This window comes from Plectrocnemia conspersa, unplaced genomic scaffold (assembly GCF_051122295.1).
Source record: "Plectrocnemia conspersa isolate PC_06_02 unplaced genomic scaffold, ASM5112229v1 ptg000010l, whole genome shotgun sequence".
Classification (NCBI taxonomy): domain Eukaryota; kingdom Metazoa; phylum Arthropoda; class Insecta; order Trichoptera; family Polycentropodidae; genus Plectrocnemia; species Plectrocnemia conspersa.
Genome location: NW_028277174.1, coordinates 11262878 through 11290484, shown reverse-complemented (window position 1 = coordinate 11290484; position 27607 = coordinate 11262878). Strand labels below are relative to the sequence as shown.

The 27607-nt window shown below is 31.0% G+C and overlaps 1 protein-coding gene across 21 annotated transcripts in view; it reads right to left on the bottom strand.

The window, feature by feature from the left end:
- Nucleotides 1-209: 209 nt before the first annotated feature.
- The window catches only part of pan (transcription factor pangolin), a 210765-nt gene continuing 183367 nt past the window's right edge, over nucleotides 210-27607 (bottom strand). For 3 of the 21 annotated variants that reach the window (XM_088195745.1, XM_088195750.1, XM_088195754.1), the window contains 5 exons: nucleotides 25982-26179; nucleotides 13982-14246; nucleotides 11855-12020; nucleotides 7753-7822; nucleotides 210-4142 (listed from right to left, as the gene is read on the bottom strand). In XM_088195745.1, coding sequence (XP_088051871.1) covers nucleotides 3383-4142; nucleotides 7753-7822; nucleotides 11855-12020; nucleotides 13982-14246; nucleotides 25982-26179 — 1459 coding nt within the window. In that variant the 3' untranslated portion in view covers nucleotides 210-3382. Of the gene's footprint in view, nucleotides 4143-6191; nucleotides 6364-7752; nucleotides 7823-10251; nucleotides 10406-11817; nucleotides 12709-13229; nucleotides 14247-25981; nucleotides 26180-27607 lie in introns of those variants that run through there. The other 18 variants (XM_088195747.1, XM_088195752.1, XM_088195757.1 and 15 more) reach the window with 11 other exon arrangements.

Here is a 27607-nt window from a genome sequence, read left to right as displayed (position 1 = left end):
ACTACGAAGCATGTTTTATCGATATAATATATTTTTTATGAATTATATTTACGTAGGTACATTCATTATTTTTTCTATACAATCTTACGTAAACAAAAAGCTTTTTCTTCATTATTTATAAATTGATTTACTTCTCGTCATGTTTTAAATATATCATTCATACATATTATATAATATATATATTATTCAATAATAAAATCCAGTCATTCTTCTGTATAGTTTTTATTACGCCTTAAACATTTTTCATACACCCTATATGTACAACATAACTTTTAAACAAATAAAAAAGTTTTCTCTACACTAATAATTTTCTCTAATTATTTTGAACAATTATTTATTTATTTTTTTTACAAAATTATACCTTTATACATATAAAAAGTCTCATGTGGTATTTATGATATAGTATTATAGTACATAATATATATTTAAAAAAAAAAGTTGTGTTCACAAAAAGATCACATAAAACAATTTAAAATCAATAAAAAATGTACTTTACAAATCATACAACATCCAAAATATATTCAGAAACTTTTGTGAACACAAAACAAGATTTAAATGCTTCAATTTTAACTATTCACAGAATCGTGTAATTTAGTAAACTTATTAATAATAACTAATTTTAATAAAAAAAAATACATTTTGCAAATTGGCAACACTTAATTTGATGAGGTTCTCTTTCAATTAAATATAATAACATATTTTACAATTTAATAATAAATTAATAAGTGAGGTGACCATTCATTCTCGGGAGAAAATTATTTTCTTTGATTTGATATTAATTGTATATTAAAATTTGATCACACATCTATAGATTTGTACTTTTTAATAAATTCATTTTTTTAAATAAAATAATTTTCAGAGCCTCGTAAAATTTATTTTTATCTTGTTTACAAATGATTAATGTATCGTTCGTCCCAAGAATGATTATGATAAATATCGGTCAAGATCATCACTAGACTATATTTTTGCATTTATAATATATAGTACATTGTCGTTAATACAAAGACCGAATATATGTATAAAATAAATATTATTGTAGAGAAAAATATCATTGGCACATTTTTTTGCAAATCTCAATTGACAAATTACAAAAGAATCTATACTAAAATAGTTCTTTCATTTTCAACATTATTTTAGTAGTTTCAGGAATGTTGTAAAATTCTGAAGAAACAAAAATAAATTTATTTATATAAATACTGATTATATAAAATTTACGATCTTCAAAATGCAGTATATAAAGTTAAATTAATTAAAAAAAAAATAATGGCACAATACTGTTATCTTTATTATTGGAAATTCACAACTGAGCACCTTTTTGTTGTTGTTTTTTTTAATAACATGTCAGCGTACAAAAATCGATCGAACAACCAATTTTTGAAAAGACAAAATATAATACACGTTGAGTCAACAAAAAAAACACCGAGTTTTATAATAGAATTCACAGCCTACGCCCGTTACCAGTACACACTCTTTGATCGTATAAAAAATCTTACAATGGCCGAGAATACAACGGTTCGTTCTAAAAAAACCTTTCGAATTAACAATTTCCCCCTAAAGTGTGCGATTAAATTAACCATTTCATGAGATCAGTCTCACAAAACATAGGCTGTCGTCGCTTAGCCTTGAAACTTGCTAAAACAAAGATAACGCTAAAAACTAAATAAAGAAAAAAAATCTCTTTTTATTTTTAATTTTACAAAAAAATTCAAATAATCTACATGTCCTATCAATAATGATTTAATACAGTTAATTTAAAACTTAAGATAAATTGGCACAGAGGAACATTTCATTGTTAATAAAATAGACTAATTTTTCGCATATCTCAGTTGCATGGTGTAAGTTTCGAATGTTGACCTTAAAAACTGTACAACGAGAAACAAATGTTTGATCTTAACAAAATTAAAATTAATTGAAAATTTGAGATCATACAACGTTAAAATTAATAATTAATACAAAAAATATACATACTATTAATTTTTAAACGTTAAATTTCCCCCTCGTATGTGCAATCGTAATAATTAAAAATGAAAAACAAATATGTATGTAAAAAAAGACAACCAAACAGCACCATGATAGTTCCCTGAAATGTTTATAGGGTTGAAACATAGATGGTTAACATCATATTGCACACTTGTTTAGAAAGAACATTTACAAATACATTTTTGAGAACACTGTGAACCTGTTTTTTTTTTATTAAATCTCTTAAACAGTATATTTTATTATATTAAAATATAAAATAAGTAAGCAAAAATAAATTTTGAGTTTCCAAATAATCGTCATATCAACTATTCGAATATTGAATAGTAAATAAAATATTGCCATATTTGCCTAGACGTGTATATATGCATCATTCATTTTATTTTGGTGAAACTGGTGTATATACTGAGTTTATTACATTGTTTTAATTGATGAGCGCCGATCTCAGAATGCTGCGCCTTACAGAAAAAAATACACATACATCTAGGCATTTATAGATAATATTGTATAATATTTTTTTTTACAATAATGCAGTTTTTAATAAACAAAATTTGGATTAAAAACCAAGTTGTGATTTTTGTGCAAACTAAATAAACATTAGTTAATTAATTTTCTGGTCATATTAATGATCGAGTCATATCAAACCTGATATAAATATTATTAAAATATTATATTTCAAAGTTTAATGTATTTGAATATTGGGAACTCTAAAACATATCCATGGAAGAAAGTGCAATATCGTTTTACCAAGTTCACAGCGCATTACGTAGCTATTTGAATATTTTAAGTCACATTTGCCAACAGATAATTCTAGCTTTAAACGAAACCACATATTGAAAATTCATGAAACCATTATTTAAAAACTATTGGCAAAGGAATAAGAGTATTGAATTTTTACTTTTATATAAAAAAAATCATAATTACTAATCAACAGACATAGTACAAAAATATTTACAGTACACCAGTTCTTGACTATATATGCCACACTTTTTTGTCGTAAAATTGTTTCTCACATTAACAATTTTCATCCGTGTCCATGAATCATCGCAATTAAAAATTTGTTCCTACTGGGTTTTCACTATACGTTTTCTTATCACTCTTTTTATAAAGTATCATATCCTAAATCGATAAGGCCATATAAATTTTAACAATAAAATATATGCAGGTTATTCTATAATCGTGTAAAAGTCAATATGTGTTCTGCGATTCTTTAACTACGACTACAACTGACCGACAATTACGCAGGAGAAATCATATGTATCGTAGTTCGCTAAAATAAATATAAATGCATATTGATGAGCGTAAACTTAAAAAATAATAAGAAACAGACTGGTAACCAGCTCATTGCTAATAACTTCGATATCGTTTGATTATCACAGAAGACGTATTGACTTTTCAGCTATGACTATGAAACCGATATGACCTTATTGGAATTGTTGGGATTGTTTGTGGAAGCCGAATTCGATGCGGAAGATGACGTTCCGTTACTTCCCGAACTACTCCCCACGCCGCCCGAACTTCCTCCGCTGCCCGATCTCGACGCCTCGCCTAACAAATGTTGTCCAAATCCACTGATAGAACTTCTCGCGTAATCACTAAGCAAAGGACTGTTCGAAGTAGATGGCACTGCTTTACTAAAGTCGGGGGAAAAGGGTAAGTGCGGCGACGACAGATTCGAAGGAGGGTTCGACCGCAGCGCCGATAGATGGTTGAGATTTAAAGTACTTAAGCCACACGATCTGCTCGTGAGTCTATTGACACTTAACGGATTGTTTGCATCGCGCGGATTCGTCCCCACCGGTAACCTTGGCGTCGGCGGCGCGTTGACAGGGTTGGGCTGACCCGGCGTCGGCGGTTTAAAATCGATGAGCATTTCTTGCACGGGAAGCGGCGAAGGCAGCGCCCGAGCCGCCGGGCTGGCCAAGCTCGCCGGACTCGGCATGAGGGCGCATGGACTTGTTAAGGAACTGAGTGCAGAAAGCGCTGGACTGCTTAGCGATCCGTCGCGGTCCCTCGCAGACGACGAGTCCGAATCGGAGGCGGGATCGGCCTCGTCTCCGTCCATATCGCCGTCGTTATCACCGTCGTCTCCCTCAGTGGGAGGGGGAAGTCCTCCGCATGCCGCTGCAAGCGCTTCCAAGTATCTGATGCACTTTTTCTTGCGTCTGGAAATAAAGTAGATCAATTTAAAATACGTTTTAAAATCACTAACAAATTCCTACTGTGTTTTTTGCAATAACTACAACAATTGGCATATATGTAATAAGGTTTTGATTCCTGTAAGTTAACGCTATTGCAATAAACACTGGACTATGACAATACTCGTTCAACTTGTCAATTATACATATCTTAAATTATAAAAATACAACACTAAAACTAGTTTAATAATAAAATTATTAAAATAAAACTTAAAAACTAATACGACTAGATAAATTCTATACAAAATAAAAAAAGCATCATTAATAAAATAAAATATAACATGTATTAAATAAATAAAAAAGCACAAGCTTCTCGAAAAATAACACTGTACAACAATTTTGCACAATAATATGATTTATATGTAAAATTACTGGCTGTCAGTTATTTTTTTCACCAATTTATTGCTTTGTGCAAAATTTAAAGTATGATAGTTATGATACCTTGATTTAAAGCGTTTACGATTACAGTCACACTAAGATGACAGTGCGCTTGATAGTTTTTTACAAACTTAACCCTTTGGTCGCAGATTATTGTATTACATAATGAAACAAATATATGTTTGAAAAAAATGCTATTTATAATCGAAAGAAATATCCTACAGGTAATTAAAAATGTATACAATGTCGTATCCTATAAATTTTGCTTAAGTAGCAACAGCCGATATATCAGATTTTGGCAATTAAAGGGTTAAAGTGATATTTACTATTTTCTTTTGAGAAACGGCTATTATAACATAAAATGATTAGGTTGGTTAACTAACTTAGCCGATTTATTTACCGGGATTTTTTAATCTATATTTAACCTTTTACGTACCGAATAAAAAAAGCAACGCACGCAGCCGGAACAAAATACAAATTAACCCCAATGAGATATTCGTATTAACGGAACAAATAATGTAATAAATAATTTTTTTAATAAATTAACCTTTTGATTGGCAAAATTACTAAAAAATCACATTTGACCCTTTGAATAATGTTATAAATGTAATGAAAAAATATGCCATTATCAGTTAATCTTTGGTTTGCAGAAATCCGATTTACCAATATATATTCTTAAAAAATTGCTCTTTTAAATATATCATCTAAGAAAGTTAACAAAACTGGTCCGGCAAATTATTTTAAAATGGCAGTTTTTTAAAAAATTAAATTATTAAACATAATTTTAACCCTTTAATTGGCAAAATCCGATATATCAGCTTTTGCTAACTTTTGTTAAAAGTGTAGAATAGAAGATCAGATATATGTATTTTTAATGAGCTCAAAGGTATTTGCTTCAAAGTAAAATAAATTGATTCTAAACATATATTTTCATTAGTATTTAGATAATAATCCTTCAGGACTTGTAATAAAGTATTTTCTGATAATAGTTTTCCTGTAAAATTTGTGATTGTGACAATGGCTGTTTTAAATTGTAATCTGTAGTGGAGATATTAATATGCACTATGCATATAATAATAATAGAAAATGAAAAAGAACACAATTGATTATAACAAAAGAACTACATATACTAAGAAAAAATAATGACAACGCTTAATTTAACATATAATTCAGGTTATCGTATTTTTATGTAGCAAAAAAACTTACTGTACGGTGTATTCTGTTAACTTTAAATAATTGCAAATTATTTCTGATTTACAACTTTGTAGACATGGAACAGTGAGACCAATTTTTATGTATTATACAAAAACGTGCAATATATGTACTTCATGCCAAAAACAGCGATTTTTATAATAAATTTATATTTTCCTGATTTTTATATAAAATTTATTACCCAATTATAGATTGAGCTTTACGTTTACAATAAAGTGATCATTTCAGGTTAAGAGAAGAGTCTCGTTAAATAAAACTCAAACGACACTCATATATGCATGGAAAGGTTGTTAATTATTTAGTGTATTATATATTTAAAAAATAAGCAAATATCAAAAGCTTACACAAAAAAAATATAAAAAAAGCAAATCAAATCAAGATTAATATCGAACACAGAACACTTTTTTTCCGCAGCGTGCAACTGACCAAAAGCATATCAGCCGGTATGACCCGGTCTGGCCGCCACTAAAGATCCACATATGTGGGTTCCTGCGGTGAGCCTAGAATAGTCGGCGGCGCGCCCGACGGCCGTAGAAGTCCTAACGGTCCAGATCCAGCTCCGACGCTTGCAGCCAACATCACGTTACTCGACTCTGGACTGTGTCCGATCGTCGTTCCATATATTTTATTCACATCGTTCAAAATTGTTTCGAACGTAACACATACAACAGCGTTCGGCGGTATCGACGACATCACAACCAGATCCAGGAGAGGCAGCAATCATAAGATTGAGAGAAAATTTGTTATAGAAAATAATGAATCAAACTTAATCAATAATACTATAAAAAAATGCAACGTTTAATAATATTCACATTAATCAAATTCATCATTATTACTAAAAAAATATATAAAAAAAAATAATAATAAAAAACAACAACAATAATAAAAGAAATAAGTTTTGTATAATAAATGTAACTCTTCAGAAAATGTGTCGATTCATTATGATTTTTTTATGTTCATTATTATTATTATTATTTATAATTGAAGCTTATGATTGCTGTTTCTCTTACATATAATGAACTCTAAGCCGATTTAGGTTATATAATATAAAAGCGTTCACACTCTATTTATGCAACTATTCTAATGTAAAACTTTTTAATATATAAAAATAAATATTTTTCTATGTATTTTATTTTTTAATAAATTCTTTACTATTGTCTGTCTATCTATATGATAAAATAAAAACATTTGCAAATATATGTATTGGATGTTTCAATAAAAATGTGCTCGCTACGTCAAACAAATATGTTAAATATAATATATAAAAAATCTAATCCGTATTCATTGACAAGTTGAATCAGTAAAATAATATAACATACTATAATATTTAATTTTTGGTTTCCACGTCGTGTTCACAGTGAAAAGACACATTTTCTGACTTTTATTCGTATGTATAAACGACAGGTATATATAATTTTATATATTATATAAACGCATCATGGTGATTTGGTTATTAAATAATAATAAAAACATTCATAATTATATTAAAAAAAAATACATAATTAAATTGCTAAATTATGTTTCTATGTGAATTTTTACTAACATCACCATGAAAGGTATTTATGTATTAAAAATAATAAGTAATAACAATAATTTTAAATAAACACATGAGAAATATAAAATAAATACAATTATAACAAAAGGAATATATAATTAAATACAACTATATAAGATAAAAAATAAAGTCTTTCCACATAGAAACAATACATAGACACCAAAAAATTAAAATTAACACCTAAAACTAATATTATATAATTAAATAATAATCATGAATGTTTACTGTGAATATGCTTTTTACAATGATTCAGTCATATTTACAGTTTTTTTGTTAAAAGCCACATTGAAAGCGATAATATAACTTTTCTCAATATCTGAGAAGAGTCAATATTATGCTTGAAATAAATAATAAATGGCTTTTTATTTGTGTATAAAAAAAATAATACTAAAAAAACACACGCACACACATTAAAAAGAGGATCATATTCACCTGCAAGGTTTACACCACTGACTTTGCTGGTCCAAACCATACCTGGCTCGGCATTTCTTCAAATTGTTTCCTGAAAAATTAACATCCCCAAAAATGGGGGAGAATAAAATATTTTGTAAAAAATAAAAATAAATAATTTATTGAAAATAAAAATAAGCATAATAACTCATTACATGCTAATTTTATATAAAGTAATGATTTATTACGTTCACTGCATATTGATAATGAAAAGTTTTAGATAATATTTTTTAATATTATATATAAAAGCAAACTGAACTATTTAAAACTTTTCACAACATCAAGATGAATAACTTACAATTATGAAAATGTTAGATGATTGCTAATGTATAATACATAACATGCAAGGAATATAAACCCATGAATCATGCAAATTAATAAAGGACTACTGATGATGATTATTCTTAGATAACGTTGCTCATATTTAAGATATCTAATTATTAATGATAATATTGAAGAGCAGCGTTATTAAAAATAATCACCAGAACACGAGTTTTGGGATAGAGAAAAGAGACAATCGATTTTCAAGTACTACATAATATAAATATATATATTTATAATCTACAAAAATAATAATTTTAACCATTACATATCGCATTAAAATATAATAATATATTTCATTACAAAACGTCATGAAATCACAACGATAGTATCAAATAATAAGAAAAATAATATAAATATAATATATATTTTCAATGTAAAACTTTATTTCAAAGCACATAGCAGAATAGGTTCATGAGGGAATATATTTTTCTCAATAATCTGATAGTGGCCAGCTCAAAATAAAAATCAGTAAAATAAAGAATATAAGCAAAAATTACATGGCATAAGTAATACTAATTATTGTTCTGTATTTACGCTATTATTCGTAGACGCATCGTACATTAAAAAAATATGTTTCAATACAATATTGTACCTGTCGGATAAATATAAAAAAATGGATAAGAAAAAAAATGTAATACGATCGAAATACCAGAGTAAAAAGTGTGATATATTTGTCGCAAATTGTCAAGCCAATCAATTTGTATCATTGTTACGGCGTCCCTAAAAACATGCAAGTAAACTCTAACACTACTGAGTATATAAAGAAATCATTTAAATCTCACAATGCCAGTAATCGTCATATACTGCAATATTCTTAAAACTATGAAGTCCCTCGTACCGAAAACTATTCGTTAAAAATTCATCCATTCCTGTCGTTCTAGTATTTCGATCTTTCCACAAACCAACCCAATAAAAACTAACAACTACAATAATCCATATTTATGTTATAGATATATTTTTATATTCAATTAAATCAGTGCTTTTCAACAATCTTTCATACGCCATTATTTTATATTTATAAATTAAATACAGTTTAGCACCATTCAATATGGGGTTATAAACTAATCGGCGTTGAATAGCACTGTTGCAAATATAACTTTAAAGCAAAATTTGCATATCGTTCAAGCTCGATAGGATCGGGGTAAAAACTTTTATATAAGTAAGCAAAACAGTCTGAGGACCAGCAAAAAGGAAATGAAAAACCGGGACAACCATCCGATGGGGAGCCGAAATATTATATAATAATAATATATGTAATATATATAGAAATATATATAATCAATTATATATATATTTGTATATAATAATAAAAAAAAATCAAACAAATACAAAATTAAAAATATACTCTAATAATCTAATAAAGTAAGCAAACAGAAAGAGAGATAGACACTACAGTCCTTTCAACCCACTAATCGTTTGCATTAAACAAGAGTCGAACGTTATATTTAGTTCCAGAACAAATCTATCGTTTTGCAACTTTAGCCACATTAACAACAGTCCATTTACGTTCGATCTACGCATTGTTTTTTTAATATTATCTTTACGTTGGTAGTCGAAGATAAATTAACCTCATGACAAAGTGCAATGTTACATTCCAAAAAAATAAATAAAATCTCCATGATGCATTTGCACTTGACCATCTTTAGGATCGTTTAGGAATTGCAGTGATGGGAATAGCAGTAATGGATAATCGAGAGCTTCTCCTTTACACATTATCATAACAATAAAAATCAGAAAAAAAAACATGTAAATTATATTATGAGAACATTTTGTTTACGTATGAACAATATTTTGCTATATAAATATGTAATGCATGTATGATGAAAAAATCAAAAATAAAATGTACAAAAATGAAGTTTATATAAGAAAAAATAAACAATAGATTTGCCACACAAATTCGCATCATGATTCAATTGGGCCATCATCAGAAAATTAACAAAAAGCATTCGATATTGATATTTCATTCTGCAATTTTGTAAGGTAAAATACTACATAATAAGAATATAATATAAATGCAAAGCGAAAGACTAAGCGAAACTACACAATTGAGATGCCTCGAAGAACGGATTGTTTTTTTTTTTTGGTAAAAGGGACCAGATTGTAGGGTTGATGACGAGTGTATAAGAATTAATTGGAAGGACGTCGGCGGGTCAGTACCTCCATCGGTTGTCTCCTGTTTTCGCTTCCTCTTCTTGCCCCTTTGGGTGTTAGCCCTAGACGACCAATCTGGGTATAGTTGCATGTGCAGCTGTCTTTCCCTGCGCGCTAGCTCGTAATACTTGGCTTGTTCCTCACGACCCAGCGCATGCCACTGTTAGCGGCGGGTTATATGAAAGCAAACAGACAAGAACACCTGCCGTTGAGATCCAAGAACGATTCACAGCTTTCATCGTATCATTTTTGGGCGTGTGACAAACTATCGTTTGTTGTGTATATAATGTCATCAGCTCAACAATCATACTCGAAGAAGCATAAATCGCAACGTGGCATCACAAGTACGACAGGTATTCACAGATTTCGTAGCAGTTGACCCGTTTGTTTATTTGTATCTATTTATATTGAAGAGGATTCAATGTACACGTGAAGATGGTGCTAGAAAAACAGCCTTATCGGTTAACGAAAACTACAGCTTGACAAAAATACAATTTAGAAACGAAATTGATTGGCCAATTTGTCGTCCGTTGATTTTTACAAAAGTTTTCTATCGATAAAATTTTGAACCTATTCTGCGGATCGAATCGAATCGAACAATTTTCATCAAGGGATCCGGTGCATTTCTTGAAAACCGATTGCACTTATCCTACAGGTAGGAGATATGAGGGACTAAAGGGAAACCATCACGATCCACTGACACGTCACACACTAACAAATAGTTTTCTAACAACATTAGAAAAAGAAAGCACATGTTTTCAAAAAATATAAATTCCAATTAGTATTCATTAGTTTTTTTTTTTTTTAATTTAGAATTCGTAGCAAATTTATGTAATTTAGAATGTATATATTTTTTGAAAATGTGCACCACCATTACAAAAACAATTTATCAATCAAATGTAGTACTCAGGTAAAAATTTTGAAAAAGTAAAATTGGTGGGTTAATGAATTTCATTTACTAAATAAAATTTGAGTGAGTTTTTAATATGACAGTGCCAATAAAATGGTCCCACAACTGTCCACAGATGATTTTCGATTTTAGAGCTGCTTTTCTAGCACAATGTGTAGGTGCAGTATGAGACATTGTTAACACGACATGAAATCAAAATTAAAATGAAAAAAATCCCCAATGTACACAAAAATAACCCATCAAAACATAATAAAAAATGTTAATCGAACATAAAAAAAATAATAATAGAAAAACCGCGACCAACATAGCCGTGGATGTGGTGAGATTCCCATCTGAGATACAAACTAGCACAAAACGACAGAGAAATAGAGAATACACACTCGTGACGGATAAAAAAAAAAAGAAAAAAACATATAATGTACCAAAAGACGGGATAGCGCAGGATTGGACAAATACCCAGCGGACGCACGATGGATATGCAATTAAAAATAATCAATAATTAAAATAAATAAATAATAAATGAAATCAGGCATCCATCGTACGTTTCCGCTTCAAATCATGATATACCCATATATATAAATATAAAATGAAAATAAATTATAATATAAGGCTGTGCGTGATGGGGGGCAAGGATGGTATGTATATATTAGTCGGATGATATATTTCTTTTTTGTTTTGTGACGTGCGGCTAGCCTGTACCTCCTAGGTCAGCAGGACTGCGTTCCTTTTTCCGTTTTTTCTTTTTGGAACCATAGCCATAGTTGTCCCTGGCGCTCCAGCCCGGGTACAACTGCATGTGGATCTGTCTCTCTTGGCGTGCCTTCTCGTAGTATTTTGCTTGTTCGTCCCGACTTAGCGAATGCCACTGTGTACAGTGAGTTGTTAAAGAATTTTGATCGAACACATTCATCAGCAAGTTGGACTCTTCCGAACGTTTGTTAGTTTTAGAAGTAAAAAGAAACGATTCGGAAGAGTACAAATGCCTTTTTTATTGACTTCTCAGATGAGATTGTACAATGTACAGTTGAATTCGTCCCTCAGTGTTGGGTCATTTTGTATTAAATAAAATAAATAATTCAATAAGCTGGAAATAAAACTTAAATAAAGAATATAAAATGATCCCACATACAAACACACGACCGTTCATCACTTTTTATATAAATATATGCACCATTCTGATTAAATAGTAAAAAAATAAATTCTATGCTAAATTTTAGTTAAATCAAAAAGTAAAAGTAATTTTTATGTAAAATATTTTTCATCATATTTAATTGCGTCTCACCTGTACCACTGATGAAAAAAGTATCTATATTCATACACGTATATGCAGAAAATTTCATTAGTAGAAGAAACATTTCAAAAATTAGGTAGCAATAAGATTTTTTGCAGAACATTATTCTGCAATATTATCTAGTATTGCGCCAATTAATACAAGAGACGATACAGCACGTCAAAGTTCCTGAATCTATATAGATTAATTACCACAGCGAAAACTAATCCGCAATGTTAGTAGACCTATTATGATAGGCCTACCAACTTTAGATTTAAAATTCCTTAGCAGTATGCTGCTAAGGAATTTTAAATCTAGTAATACTGTGCAATGGAACACAGCTTGCGGCAGCACAAACTAATTCTAAGGGTTTGAATTTTAATTATGGTGCTGAGTAATTTGGATCAATTAAAACTGTATCCTAAGATGTGGTTGATTGTTTCCTAGTGATTTGGTTTTTCACTTTGAGCGGCTTTAACAATGCATAAATCACAATGACAGCCGCTCAATGTGATAAAAATGTGATAACTTGAGAAATGAATGCTACTCTCATAGTTAATTTTATATTAATACTTGTGCCGAGCAATTTGATCCATTAAATGTAGTTAGATATTACCTAATTTAACTTCAAGCAGCTTTTATTTCCAATCCTCATTAACAATGAATAAGGCACCGCCGCTCAATTTAACAAGTTTTAACTTCAGAGATGAGTGCTTCTCTCATGGTTGATTTTATATCACAATGTCAATTGAGAGAGAGAGAGAGAGTGGAACTTTTACCTAACCTAACTTGTGCAATGAAAACGTCCTTATTACGCTTATGATAAATTAAAAAGCTTATAATGTTCACAAGTATTATAAATGATACAAAAGTAACTAATGTATTAAGTTGAAAAACCTGCGATTTTAAATATTTGTAGTCCATAGAAAAATCATAAATATTATTTAATACACAAATGACATTGCTTTTCTTGCAAAAAAGAAAAAAAAGAGAAGCTTTCTTTGGCAATTGTAAGAAGTATATTGTCTCTATAACACTCAATTCTTACAACTAACCTTTTAAATATAGCAGATGGAATCTAATATAAGACAAACGCTGAATCAAAAAGAAGAACCTCTTTTGGTTTAAAAGCATCTGTAAATAGACCGATTAAAAATCAATCCTTTCTCAATTTAATAGTAGATAAATTACTTTGACTTTTTGATTTTGTTTATATTGTGACATATATAATATGTCTTTAAATTAACATATATACTAATTTTGTAGTTGAAACTGAAATGAATCTGTAATGCTTCAAAGAAACTTCTAAATTTTTAATGCAATTTAAATTGTGCATAAATTATTATATAAAACCATCCATTCAAACTCTTGAAGATTATACATGTGTTGTGTTCTTGTGATGTGTAGTATGTAATCATAACGCCATATCGGCTTATAAAGTCATATTTTAAACGCTTCATCTTCTTTTAAACACAATAATATATGACTTGATAAGCCGACATGGCAAACAAATATCAAGGAATGAAACAGTCAAAGATTCTTTTATGCGAACTCACCCGTCTGCCCAATATTTGGTTGATGGCTGCGCTCTCTTTCAAGGTACATTCGGCCACAACCTTCGCCCGCATCTCCTTCATGTATAACATGAAGGCGTTCAGCGGCTTCTTGATGTGTGGCTTTTTGTTCTTGTCGTTGGCGTGCTGACCGCCCGAACCGGGAGCGGGGGTTCCGGGCGTCCCCGGCGCGCTACCGGGACCGCCGCTGTCTCCGCTCTTGTCCAGGGACCCCGACGACTTATCCAAGCCTCTGTAATAGTTGACACTGAATTGAATATGAGATGTCCGAATCGATTGTTTGATTATACATAGAGAAGGTGCTTAACAGTATGATTATTAACATTGTTTCCTATTCAAATCTGATATAATGTGGAATCATTAAATATATTGTTCTACAAAAGTATGATAAACTGCATTATTAACTTTAACATTATATCTACCAATCTAGAATCAATAAAAACGTGTAACATTCACTTACCTTTGGATAAGAGGAACAAATTAACTTTTATATATTAGATCTTACGTATTTTAGTTTTCAACATGTCTTTATATAAATAATATTTATTAATATCTTATTTCAGTCAATTTATTTAATTTGGAATTAAATAATTTTCCTTAAAAACTTACCTTTCCTTAACCATTAATTTTCTGTGATGTGTAACGAGTACACATTGCTTCAAATAATTTATATAAATATAAAAATAATGGGTTGGCTATCTTACGTATTCCTCTGTGCTATAATTACACATTGAATAAGATAATAATAATAAGCATTCATCGGCGGAGCAGAGATATTTTGTCGAAAATGGGGGACAAATTCATAAATTTTAAGATGCATTTTGCAAACGGATATAACAACCGCACGCATATATGTTTGCATCTCACTCCCGCTCTTTAAGCAGCAAGAAAGAGATGACTCAGTTGTGTTGTATACTTCAATGTTGCGGGTGAGGTTTGTGTGCAGGGGTACTAAAGTGAATTATTATTTCTCCTTTGAGCAATTTCCAAAAGTGTTTAATTATATAAACACTTCTGTGTGTTGACAACGAAACGTATCTCAGCGCTTTCAGAATGAAAGCACTAGGAAGCAGGAACGGATAATACCAGTATTCCTTCAAGTATAAATGGCAAAGAAATTTACGCTGTACTTTTTCTAGCCTCAATTCATTACATTGACTCATTATAATAGAGCCAGCTTCTAGTATGCTGCGGACTAGAGCATCTTTAACGATCTGCTGTGAGTCTCTGCAATGCGCAGGCTGAATTTCCAGAGTATCTTGAAAGTCACACTAGATCCTTAGTAAAGGAAGACCTGCTTAGAATATATCCTTGGGAATATTCTGCCGGCATAGAAAACATTGAAAATTCAATTGTGTGACATTTCTTTACCCTAAAAGGTACAGTTATAGCAAGCCTACTTCCATAAAGAATTGAGATTGACTGCACTCTGTTAAAAAAATTCAAGTCATCCACATATATTAAAAAATTGAACGATTTATTGCTGTTTCTATGTCATTAATGAACAATAGAAACAGCGATGGACCCAAGTTAGATCCTTGAGGTACTCCAATAGAGGTCTTATATCGTTCTGAAAATGAGTTTTCATACTTGACAAACTGATATCTGTAATTTGAGAATAGGTTTATGAGAAAAAATAATTAAAAGTACTTTATATTTAGTTTTTTTTTGAATAAATATAATTATGAATAAGTTATTCAATATATTTTTTGTATATAAATACTTTATAATTTAAATTAATTAATGTTAAAAAATATTATATGATCTGTAACTCTCGGCAATGTACTCAATGACACATTTCACGATGACCGTTCTTATCTCTCACTCACTCTCGTCACTTAACACGCAAGCGAGCTAAAGAGAAAATAACTCATCGACCGGGGCTGGTGCGGGTGCAGACCATTAGCTCTCCGACCTCCATTTAAAGCGGCCTGTTCGGCTATTTGTGCCGTTTTGCCAATTTATTGAATTTTTTAATAAAAAACAATATTGATTTTTTTATTTTCAGCAAATCAATTAATTAAACTCAACTATGAATAATTAAAGCGATATTTATAAATGTTCCGCTTTAAAATCACTCACGTTTGCACGTGTATATACTACACAGCACAGTAACGCGCGGATTTATTTGGTACAGCATGGGAAAGGTTTAACCGTATGAGCAATCGATTTGTAACCAATTTTCATGTTAGCTAGTTGCCTTGTGACTAATGTTTGTGTGAGCAATAGTCCCAATTGAGCAATCTTCCTGTAACAAATGTTACCATGTAAGCACCAGTTGCCATGTGAGCAATGATCACCGAACCAAATGTAATACTACCTATATTAAAATTATACTGATTCTGTATAAATGTATGCTGATTTAATCTTTTCACCACAGCTAATATTTATGTGCGCCATTTCGAAATTTTCTAATATGTGGGGAAGCACCTATTTATGCCATAAGTTATTTAAATATTATTTCATTAAATTTAAGTGTTTTTCTACCTTAAATTATACAAAAAAATATTATGAGGCTCAAAGGTTCATGACATTAGTTACCCAATGCATACTGGCAATTTTTTTGATGATTTCTGTGTCATCCGCGGTCAAAGGGTTAAAATTATTTGTTTTCTAGATTTATAATATTTTTTATTTTCATTTTTATAAAAAAAATGTGCGTGTGATAAAAAAGTTAGCCGCGATTATATTTGGTTGTAAACTTGGCTAAAATTATTTATTCATTTTTTAAATATTTCTTCGTGTTCATAGATGTCTATATATGTGTAATAATAATATTTAATTTTATACTGAGAGAAAATCTTTAATAGATCCTATAATAATACATAGTATTCTATTTAATTTAAAATATAAAATATAACAATCATATTTAAGATTATATTAATACTTTTAAAATTGAATTAAGCAATTTTGATTTGACAAAATATTATTTTTTATACTACATATATCAATAGAAAAATATTTTATAAGTAAATTATATATTAACTATTTTTATAAAATATAATATTCCAGAAGCTCACTTTTAATACTTTTTAGATTTAATTATTTACATATTTTGAAGGAATTGTATGTTTCATAGGTATATACATATGCATACACAAAAAATATGCTACTTTTATAATATCTCTGTTGATTTTTCAACGGGTATGATACTAGTTTATTGATATTATTGATTCTGTGGTCCAATTTAAATGGATTCGTAACTCTCAATACTTCAATAGACCCAAAAATTGTGATTTATGTAAACATTTTCAATCATTGTAATATTATTTCTGTAAGAAAAATTACTTAGCAATTTATTTTTTATATATAATTATATATTATACATTATAAATAAAGAGGAACCACCCTGCGTTTAAACAAATTAAAAAAATATACATTATTATGTGTCCGGGAAATCAGAATTCATATCAATAATTATAATTTCTAAGATAAGTAGCGCTAGAGTTACACGATTTATGATTAGTGCGATGCAACAATGATAACGTTTAGTCCTTTTTTTAGTATGCTTACTAGTGTAACTGTTACTGTAACACAATGAACATAACAATTTAATAAATCGCCTTTCATTACCTTCGAGTTCAGGCGAGATTTATTTTACCATTTCAAAAATAGGATATTGTAAATATACACCAATTTGGAGGAAGACCGCCTCGCGTTTAATGGAAGATCATTGTTTGAAAGGAAAGAACGCCGAATAGGCGCTGCTGTCCGATTCCAAAATAGAACCAGAAATATTTGGGAACACACACATGATTAAGAGACGAGGCGTGCAAAGGAAACGCGTGTTCAACGGAACAAGATCAATTATAGGCATCGCTGACATAACACAACACAACATTCATGATCGATTTTTTTTATTATCTCCAGAAGAAGCCACCGAAATGTCATTCTATTATTGTAGTAGCGAGGGCTCGAGATAAATATTTGGACTTTTGGTTTCCGGAGATTGAGGTCCAGGACCGCAAAACCGATAGATGATCTATGATTCTATGCGATTTGGATAATTTATAGTCGCATTCGGCGCAAGCGCCAGACGCGGTCGCAGCATTTTTATTTACGACCCTTGGATCTAAATATAAAGCCAAAGCAGCTTTTTCTTGGAATACCATTTGAAGCTTTGCTCGGTCACTTTACACAAAGGACGAGCTTATAAGAACGACTCTCGCAGGATGCTGTATTTCCTGGTTGATTCTGGCGATCGATACGTTCATATATATATTTATTAATAATCTTCTAAAGGGTACGAAACACGATGACCGACATTGATTCTTATCTGAATTATTAAAACGCCTAAAAATTATAAGATAGCACTAAATACAAATAAACTACTTAAACGATGAGTTATCAGTTACATTAACAAAAATGAAAAGAGCTTTCGAACGTAAAGTGCGATAACACAAGTGCATAGCGCGAGATTACGAGATCGAAGCGCGAGATTATGTGAAACTATGATTACTATGAAAATCGCGAATAAAAATATATTGTATTACTGTACGTGAAAATTTTTAATTACGAAACCTATACCTATATCTAAATAATAAAAAACAACTGTATATGGTCAGAGTCACCAAGAGCGAACCAGGGCCTTGGGAAAACAATGATTCCAGGAGTCATGACTTTATATATTTTTTAATATTGTAATATAATTTCTTGGATAAATAATAATAGGTTCGAGTTAACCCATTCTATGTTATAAATAAACATTAAAATTAGCCACGATTTTATTGCTTTTGACGTGAATTTTTGATTTCAGAGAAGTGATACGGTCTCCTATTGACCAAAATTCGGTTTGAATATACTTGATCAGCCCTCTTATATTAAAAGTCCATAGTAATATCGATAATGATAGCTATCATATTTTTAAAACATAGTGTAATATCGAAATGCAGAATATGTGAGATGCTCTGTACTTATTCTTCCCTGAGAGATGAGTTGGCTTAGTTTGTATTTTGGACTTGACCTAATAAAAGTCATAAAACTATAATTAGTTTTTACTTTTATTAGGTTAGGTTTGGGTTTAAACAACAATTTTTTTGTTTCATAGACGTTTTAGAACAGCATATCAGTTAAATTATATTTTCGCTAGTAGAACTATATATCTACTGATGAAAATATATTTGGACTTTTTTGCCTTGAATGGGCAAAAGCTCATTGCCATTGGACCGTCAAAGATTGGAGAAGAGTGGTTTTCTCCAACGAATCCAAATTTAGGCTGTTTGGAGCAGGTGGTAAGCGACTGTGCGCCGTAGAAAAAGCGAAAGATTTCATCCCTTATGCATTAATCGATTCGTCAAGCATTCACCCTATGTGATGATTTGAGTGTGCATGACAGCTTATGGATCGGGTTCTGTAAATTTCGTCCAGGTTACTATGAATGCAAAAATATATTAATTGCTTGTATAAAACGACTTTACTCCAAACCTTGAAGAACTTTCCTAACATACTGCTGAACCAATTTTGCAAGACGATTCTGCACCATATTATCGAGCTCGTTCTGTGAATCCAATTATAGTTTTTACATTCAAAAATTTTAATCATCTATCTATAGATTACAAAATTCAAAGAATTAATGTGAATCACATTAATAACATGGCCAGGAAAAAGCCCCGACCTGAAAATTTATAAGCAATCATAAAACAACAATTAAGAAAAAAAACGATCAGAAAATTTAGCCGAGTTGAAAAAACATATCATGGAAGTGTAGGAAGAGAAGATCGATTTTCAAATAATTGAAAATCTTTATTTATCGATGCCAGACAGAATACAAGAATTTATTAAAAATAAAGGTGAAATTACGTCAAAATAATTTTGTTAAGATGTTATGAAAGTGTTTTATTTACAAGCTTCTAATTTTTAAATGTTATGAATAGAACAAAAAAAAAGGTCGCGCGCACGTGTTGAGTTGAAGGCTCGCCATTATGCACTTGCTGGGACGACGAAAAAAATACACCTTTCCCAGAATTGACGCAATTATAAATTCCTAATTTTATTATACCCGTATTTTTTAACAGTATTAATGGAAAACGAAAGTTAACAAAAATGCAATCAAATTTGATAAAATAATCAAAATACATATAAGAACCGCCATGTCAACTTTCAATTGTCCACAGCTATAATTGAATCGCAATATACATGACATAAAAATGTACATATATAGATACATGTATTTTAATTTCGTTCCGATGTTTGAAAAACGCCTTCTAAGAATCGGTACAAATTGAAATTTCCAAAAATGGCAATATCCAAGACGATTAACGTTATAAGAAACGGAACGAAAATTGATAAAATGTCAATTACGAAAAGTCATGCATATACTATAATATATTATAAACATGTATGTCTTATGATAGAATAAAACTTGCGGCGTTTCAACTTTAACGTTAACGTACCAATCTCGTTAGGGTTACGCGTAATTTGGTTTCAAAGTTCAATGGCAACGAAAGCTCTTGAATACGTCAACACGTTTGTACCGCGTTAAGTTATGTCCTCAGTGAAACTTTTCACAAGTATGTTGATACAAGTTAATACGTAGATAATCCTACATAAAGACATTATTATTTCTAGTGACACTGTCTGACTTTAATTATAATTATTTATATATCATAGCTAATTAAGTCGTAGACTTATGGTATGACACGTGTGATTTCAAGCGTCACTTAAATATGCTTTTTGTTCTAATTTAAAAAAAAATACACATGATGATTTGTACTACGGACGTATGAGCTTAATGCCCTCAGAAAAAAATCCTCACGAGTGTCATCCGGTGTTTTAACAGACTGCGAACAAGAACGCGTGGTAGAATGCCTAAAAATTTACGAGCTCACTGAAAAACACACGTTTATGGACAATCACAAGTCCGGTGTCGATTGATTTATAAAAAATCAGGGTAACCTTCATAGCCGATGAAATCTCTATGTATCAAAGCGATAAACTAAGAATTCGAGTCCATAATCCGATACATTTTTATCAAGCATTCCTTTCGACACGTGTCTTCAATATATACAAATCTAAAATATATAATGTATCATATTGATGTTGAATATGTTTGTGGTACATTATATTAACCAGCACTATTTCATTTAAAATATCAACGGTTTATGAGCTATCATAAAATTGCAATTTACACTGTTTCTACATAGATGATGAATAAATATCGAGTTTCATTATCTTACAATTTGAAATCGCATTATCAAAAATACGAACCATTGCCAGATTTATTCCATAAAAGGTTTTTTGTAATCAATAGAATTTTCAATAAAAAGTAATGGTCACATTTTATTTGATAATTATAAACTGAGATATCGATAAAGTTGCGACACATTCACCATATTAGATTTAACACTCATCTTCGATTAGTTCCAAGTGTATGGGTGGTTAATTATACAAATATTTAAAGGGCACTTTGTCTTTGCCTCTTTGCTCCTCTGTATTTTAAATTTGATGATTCACGCATAATTAAGGTGAAGATGACACACAAAAGCATATATTTCAAGACTACACTTTAGTCGTCGTTTAAGTGATGCATAACAATTTGAGATAAAATTTAATCATTACTAGCATCGTTCTCGAAAAATACTAAATCGTTTTTAATAATTATTATTATTTCACATTGAACCCATATAAATTGGGGATTAACACAAATTCAATTTACATGTAATGAATATCCAATCTTTTAAAGTTAAAAGGCACGCCGATCAGTATTTTAGGCTAAAGAATAGTTATATATTTGGTGGCAATGTTTTGAGGCGCGCCATTGCATAATTTAGTGGGTTCATATCCATAGTACCATAATTGTAGTTCTAAAGAATTTAGGAGCTCGTTAAATAATTGTTCAATAGATTGTTTGCTATTCATAAGCGTATCGACTACTATTAAATATTAAAAATGACAAAGTGCAAAAATTAAGGTTCTTAGCTGAAACGGTTTTGAAGTAGTTAGCGCGAAGTTTATATATACACATATAAACATAGCAATAAATATTCAGAACTATTTTTTTAATGCAGTTACTAAAATATTAAACAATTGGAAATTTTGCGCGCGTTGGGTGCCGAAAAAACGAGCAGGCCAAAACTATATAAATCAATCTTAAAATAAAATCTTTATCCATAGAATATCCCAAGTACGTATTTAGTATTATTATATAATCGAGCTGGGCCGCTCTGTGGTCGATTATATCCAAGTCAGCTAAGCCCACGATCCGCGCGAAAGTAGAATTGTCGGATAATGATTAAAAAAATAAACCCTACCCCATTCACGAGCGTACAGGGCAAAGTAGGTGGGTAGTCGTAAAGCGAATTTCAGAGGAAATTTGCTCAAATGATTGCCGTCGGTAGGTCGCCTTTGATGTTCGCACGTGTGGAGGCCGCGGGGGTGGGCGCCCGGGGCCCAGATGGGGCCGACGAGGGGGCGCAGGCCCCAGGGTGCCCGCGGGAGGCGTGGTGACGGGGAACAAAATGGGGTAACGACCGTTAACAAGTTTCGCCTTCCATTCACAAAGGCGAATCTGCTATTTCCCGGTTGGCTCGTCTATACACACATTGTACTTGTATAATGGCACGATTGAATAACGCCTATGGCTAGTGTGTTTTTAAGTTATTAAGATTTCAAGGAATGCATTCATAATTCAAATTTTGAGAAACGCTGGCGCGTCGTCTGCTAGCGCGATAAAAATGTTAACGCGCGTCTTACACTGTTGCTGCAAATTGGTTTTTTAATCGGCCCATTGAAAGCGAGAGATTTTCATGCAGATTTAGAGCCTCGAAAATACGCGAGGGTCTGAAAGTTTGTTTATATATTTTTAAATATTTTTTCATGAATCATTATTAATGACGTTCTGCTGCTGATTTCTATGTATATTACGAATTTCTACGTATCTATTATGTAGATAAAAACTAAGATCATTATATAAATAACAAAGAATAATTTTCTCTTTAATATTTTCATATATATCAGCAAGCTTCAGACCTTCCAAGTGCATTCTTAATCAATAATACACATACTATTGATAAATCAAAGGCTTTCCGCCGCTCGACGTAATGCAATTTGAAAATAATTCCAAGGCGCAGTTGCACAAAAGCAAACATTTATTATTTATCAAGAAACATTCTAAAACTATGAACAAGTGCATATCAAGTAGATTCAACAATATAGTACACAGTTACTTCAGATAGACAGCTTGCTATTGTTTAAAAATAAATTTAATGCTTTAAGCATTATACATTCATACTTGAATTTATGTTTGGTCTTGTCGTAACAATCGATTCTAGAAAATTTTGTTTCATATTATTTTCATAGTATTTTTTAAGTTATTTAATAGCTAATGAAAGGTGTGTTATATATTATTTTTATTGCTTCATTTTGAATAACTCGAAGTTTAATAAAAATGTAAATAATGATGTTACTCCACACCTAGCAAGCGTATGTTATTACCAGTTTAGTAGAACATTATTTTTTTATTGATAGTGCGGTTTTAGGACCGCATTGGCTGCGTTATATTTAGTGAATTTAAGCTTAGAGTCCAGATATACAGCCTTGGCCATAAAAATGGGGCACCCCTTAAAATTGTATGTAACTCTTTACAAGTGCATAGTTTGACCGAAATATTTTAGCAGGTAGTTTTATCCGTAATTCTGAGAACTATACAAAGAAATTTATCGTTTCCAATTGCTCACTTGAGTTTTAAAAAAGTGATTGCACAAAAAGTGGTTGGTTCACTAGTCCCTTAGAAATCGTCGAAAAATGTCTTCAAAGCTGGCTGCTGAAGTCTCTGCAAGCGGAGGGCCATCCATTTATTACAGACGATAAGAACAAAACTCTCGACTCCCGTTGTAAAGCCCGACACAAATCCTGGCTTTCAGAAATAATTAAAACTTTTTAAAAGAGCCCGAAAACACAGAGATTGGACATCTAAAGATTAGGCAATAGTCATTTGGTCCGATGAATAATTTTAAACTAAAATTGGTTAGTATAAAAAAAATATTAAAAATTTCTGAAGCAATAATTAAAAAAAAAATTATACTATTTTTAACATGTTTTTAAGTTTTTGGGACATGTGCGTCGAAGAGTCGGAGAAGAATATCTAGCTGATATTCTTCTTTGCGTAGTACCCAAAGTCAAATATTGTGGCGGAAGCGTTATGGGCTGGGGTTGCATTACAGCAGCAGGAGTAGGAATATGTACACTTGCGAGGGTAGAATGAATAGTGACATTTATAATGCAAGGTTGGAATCCATTTTAATGGATTCTTACTGGAAAATATTTCCAAGAACAGACCACGCTACCATCTGATTCCAGCAAGAAAACGCTCCGTGCATTACTTCGCTAAAAAGCAGGGGTAGGTTTGCGTCATAGTCGCTTTTAGAATGGCCTACAGTCACCAGACCTAAATCTTATAGAGCATTTATGGAAAGACTGCCCAACATAATTGCAAATCTAAATTGAGCCGCAAAAAAATTACAGATGGAATATCTCCGTCCACCTTTAGTTGATAGTATGCCAAAAAGTGTTACAGCTGTAAATAAAGCTAAGGGTGGGCCTACTAAATATTAAAAATAAGCATAAAATAAACACAAACATTTATATTTTCACGATTTTTTAAGATATAATACATTTATTGGGGTGTTATGGCCATGGCTTTATACCACTCATTAGATCAGCATGGAAAAGAAGATGAATTCTTTCCTCTCACATCGGATGTCAATACTGGTAACAGAATCAATTGATGAATGGAAATCAAATCTGATTCAGACCTTTCAAATCCAACGAGATAAAGATTTTACCGATTATTCAGTCAGGTTTGTCAGCAAATCTAACTAAAAATATATTTGGCACATTTAATAGCGAGAATGTATTTATTTTCAAAATACCATTAATTCCTAGCGATTTGACTTTTCGCTTTAAACAGCTTTAATTCCCAATTAGCCTTATCTTCGCCGTGACAATGTATAAATCGCAATGTGACATAAAGTCAATTGAGAGATGAATGCTTTTCTCGTGGTTATGTTAGCTGACATTACAATGTTACAGTCGGAGCAATACACCCATATACAATGACAGATTAAAATTATTCAACAAAAAACATTGTCTATGGTTGGTGTTAAATTAAATTATACGATATAACTGGAAACAAAACGAAGGCAAAATTAGCATATTTTAATGTTGCAACAAATCTTTTAGATTCTATTATGTTTAAAGCACACTTTGATCATGATTTGAGCACGACAGTTGTTCAATGTAACATATAAACAAAAAAACAAATTTTTGAATGAAGAAGTATCGATTCACTAAGGATCCCAAAACTTTTATCGTGTTTATAATTAAATTTGTGACGTCTAAAATCAATTTCAAACATGCCACGTGTATTTATTTTTGAGTAAAATAAAAAAAACATTATATAGTGCAGTATTTATATACTAGATGTCTGCCAGCCTATTCCACATTACGTAATGTAAGATATCGTGTTACCAATGAAATGTTATAAACCAGCTACTGGATTGAAATAAAATGGAAAATAATTATCGCGTTTGGATTATTAAGGGCGAACGAAATAAGTTGTCATTTTTATAGTATCTTATTATTCCTTGATCCTCGAGGAATAATTTGCTAACTCTAAAGCAAGATTAATCAAAATATAAAACACAAAAACAAGGGTGATAATGTGATCCTTAATATTCTAAAACACTTTATAATCGATTATCCATAAATACGTATTTGTTGAGTTCGCTCTTAATATTCTCAATTATTCGATCGAACGACCCTAAAAACATGTCTGCAGTTGTAGTAACATTAGAACATCTAAATATTACTACAAATTCAAAGATTGGATATGTCTGATACTGATTCTAGACGTCGAATATATATTATGGTATTTTTCACTGACAATGTAACATGTTAATAATTAAACTTATTATAAAACCTTCTTTCTATGATAAAACAACAATATCAAGTTCGCAGTTGTGAAACAACCATCTTATCACTAACCTGGAGTACCTGTGGTTCAATAGGTCCGCAGTGGCTGGTAGATCACCACCTTTGGACGTAGGGTGTGGATGCGCCAAGGGATGTGGCGGTCCATGGTGAGGGTGCGGATGAGGATGCGCCGCCAGTGGATGTAGCGGATGCGGTGAAAGTGGATGAGCACCAGCTGTGATGAGACCGGGTGGAAACCGGTACAATTCGCTGAAAAAAAATCAAATTATTATTTCATATTTAAAAAAAAGCAAGATAACAATATTTTATAACATAAGGAAAGAGCTGCAGGTACATTGCTTTGTGTGTTCTCTTTGATATATACACTTCTGTTTGAGAGGGCACTTGTGAATTAAAGCAAAAAACGGAATGACACACACACGCATGTATTATACGTATTATATGGAAGGTCCGACAAATAATTTAATAATATATAAAAATGGAATACGCCACCCCCTTTATGCGCGCGACAAACATAGAAAGTCTGCGAAAATAAATAAAGAAACGTCCTTTCATTATCCCATCCAGTGTGAAAGGGTCCAATTTACATGGCACGGCTGAAAAAAAAGCATAACGTAATGAGACCCAGGCCCCAAAACAAAGAGCCGAGCGAAACCTTAATGAACTATATAAGGGCAATTCACAATAACCACACGGTAAAAGGGTACGGAGCAGGAGTGAACGGGAGGAAGACAAAAGGCCTTCCACCGTTGAACGTTCTTACCCTTTTGAATTAGCTGCGTATTGAGGTGCTCAGAGAGGGCCATGAGAAAACATGGTGGACATAACTTGTGCACCACCGACAAAAAAGCGGATAATAACACTACAAAATAATTGTAGCACAGACTCTTAGTTTATATAGAAGTCGCGTCTCAAGATCACACTGCATATAGGTTGTGCGAGAATTTATTCTTGGAACTATCAAAAAATTTAACCCTAGACTCGAGATTTTCTACTGAAAAAGTTGTCTCAAATTAGCTTATTTGTTTGATACACTTTTACGTTGTCGATAAAAAGTATTTTTGAAGATGTTCCAAAAAAATTATTATTTGAATAATGGATGAGATTTGTTTAACGACTATTATCTGATTTTTTCTGATTAGAAAAATACTGGTGAAGATTTCATTAGTATGACGTTGACAATCGAAGAAGAATTAAACAAACAACTAATAAACTAACAGAATATTTTTACAGTAAAAAATATTAAATGTAGTCGACAAATGAATTTTTTGATTTTTTAACGGACTCAAAATTAAAATTTTTGCTTTTCACAATGAAGCCAACATCAACGGAAATCAAGTTAGTATTCTTAAGAGCAGGAATATTCACTAAGAAAATATAAATATTCGTCTCTAAATGCTTTCTTACTAAAAACTAATTTTGCCAGGCAAAAATAAAATATATGTATTTTAATTTTTATAATATAATTTTACAGTTGCTTTTTTCAATATACAATTGAAATTAACTTTTTTTAATGGTTTGTTATAAATAATAAATAAACATAACAAACATTTTTTACATATTTTTTCGCTTTGATTTTACAATCAAACACAATTTTCGATTGCTAAGAATTTTTGGTATTATACTTAATTTTTTTTTAAGGGCTTCAAGTTCAAAGAAATATTTTACAACAAAGAT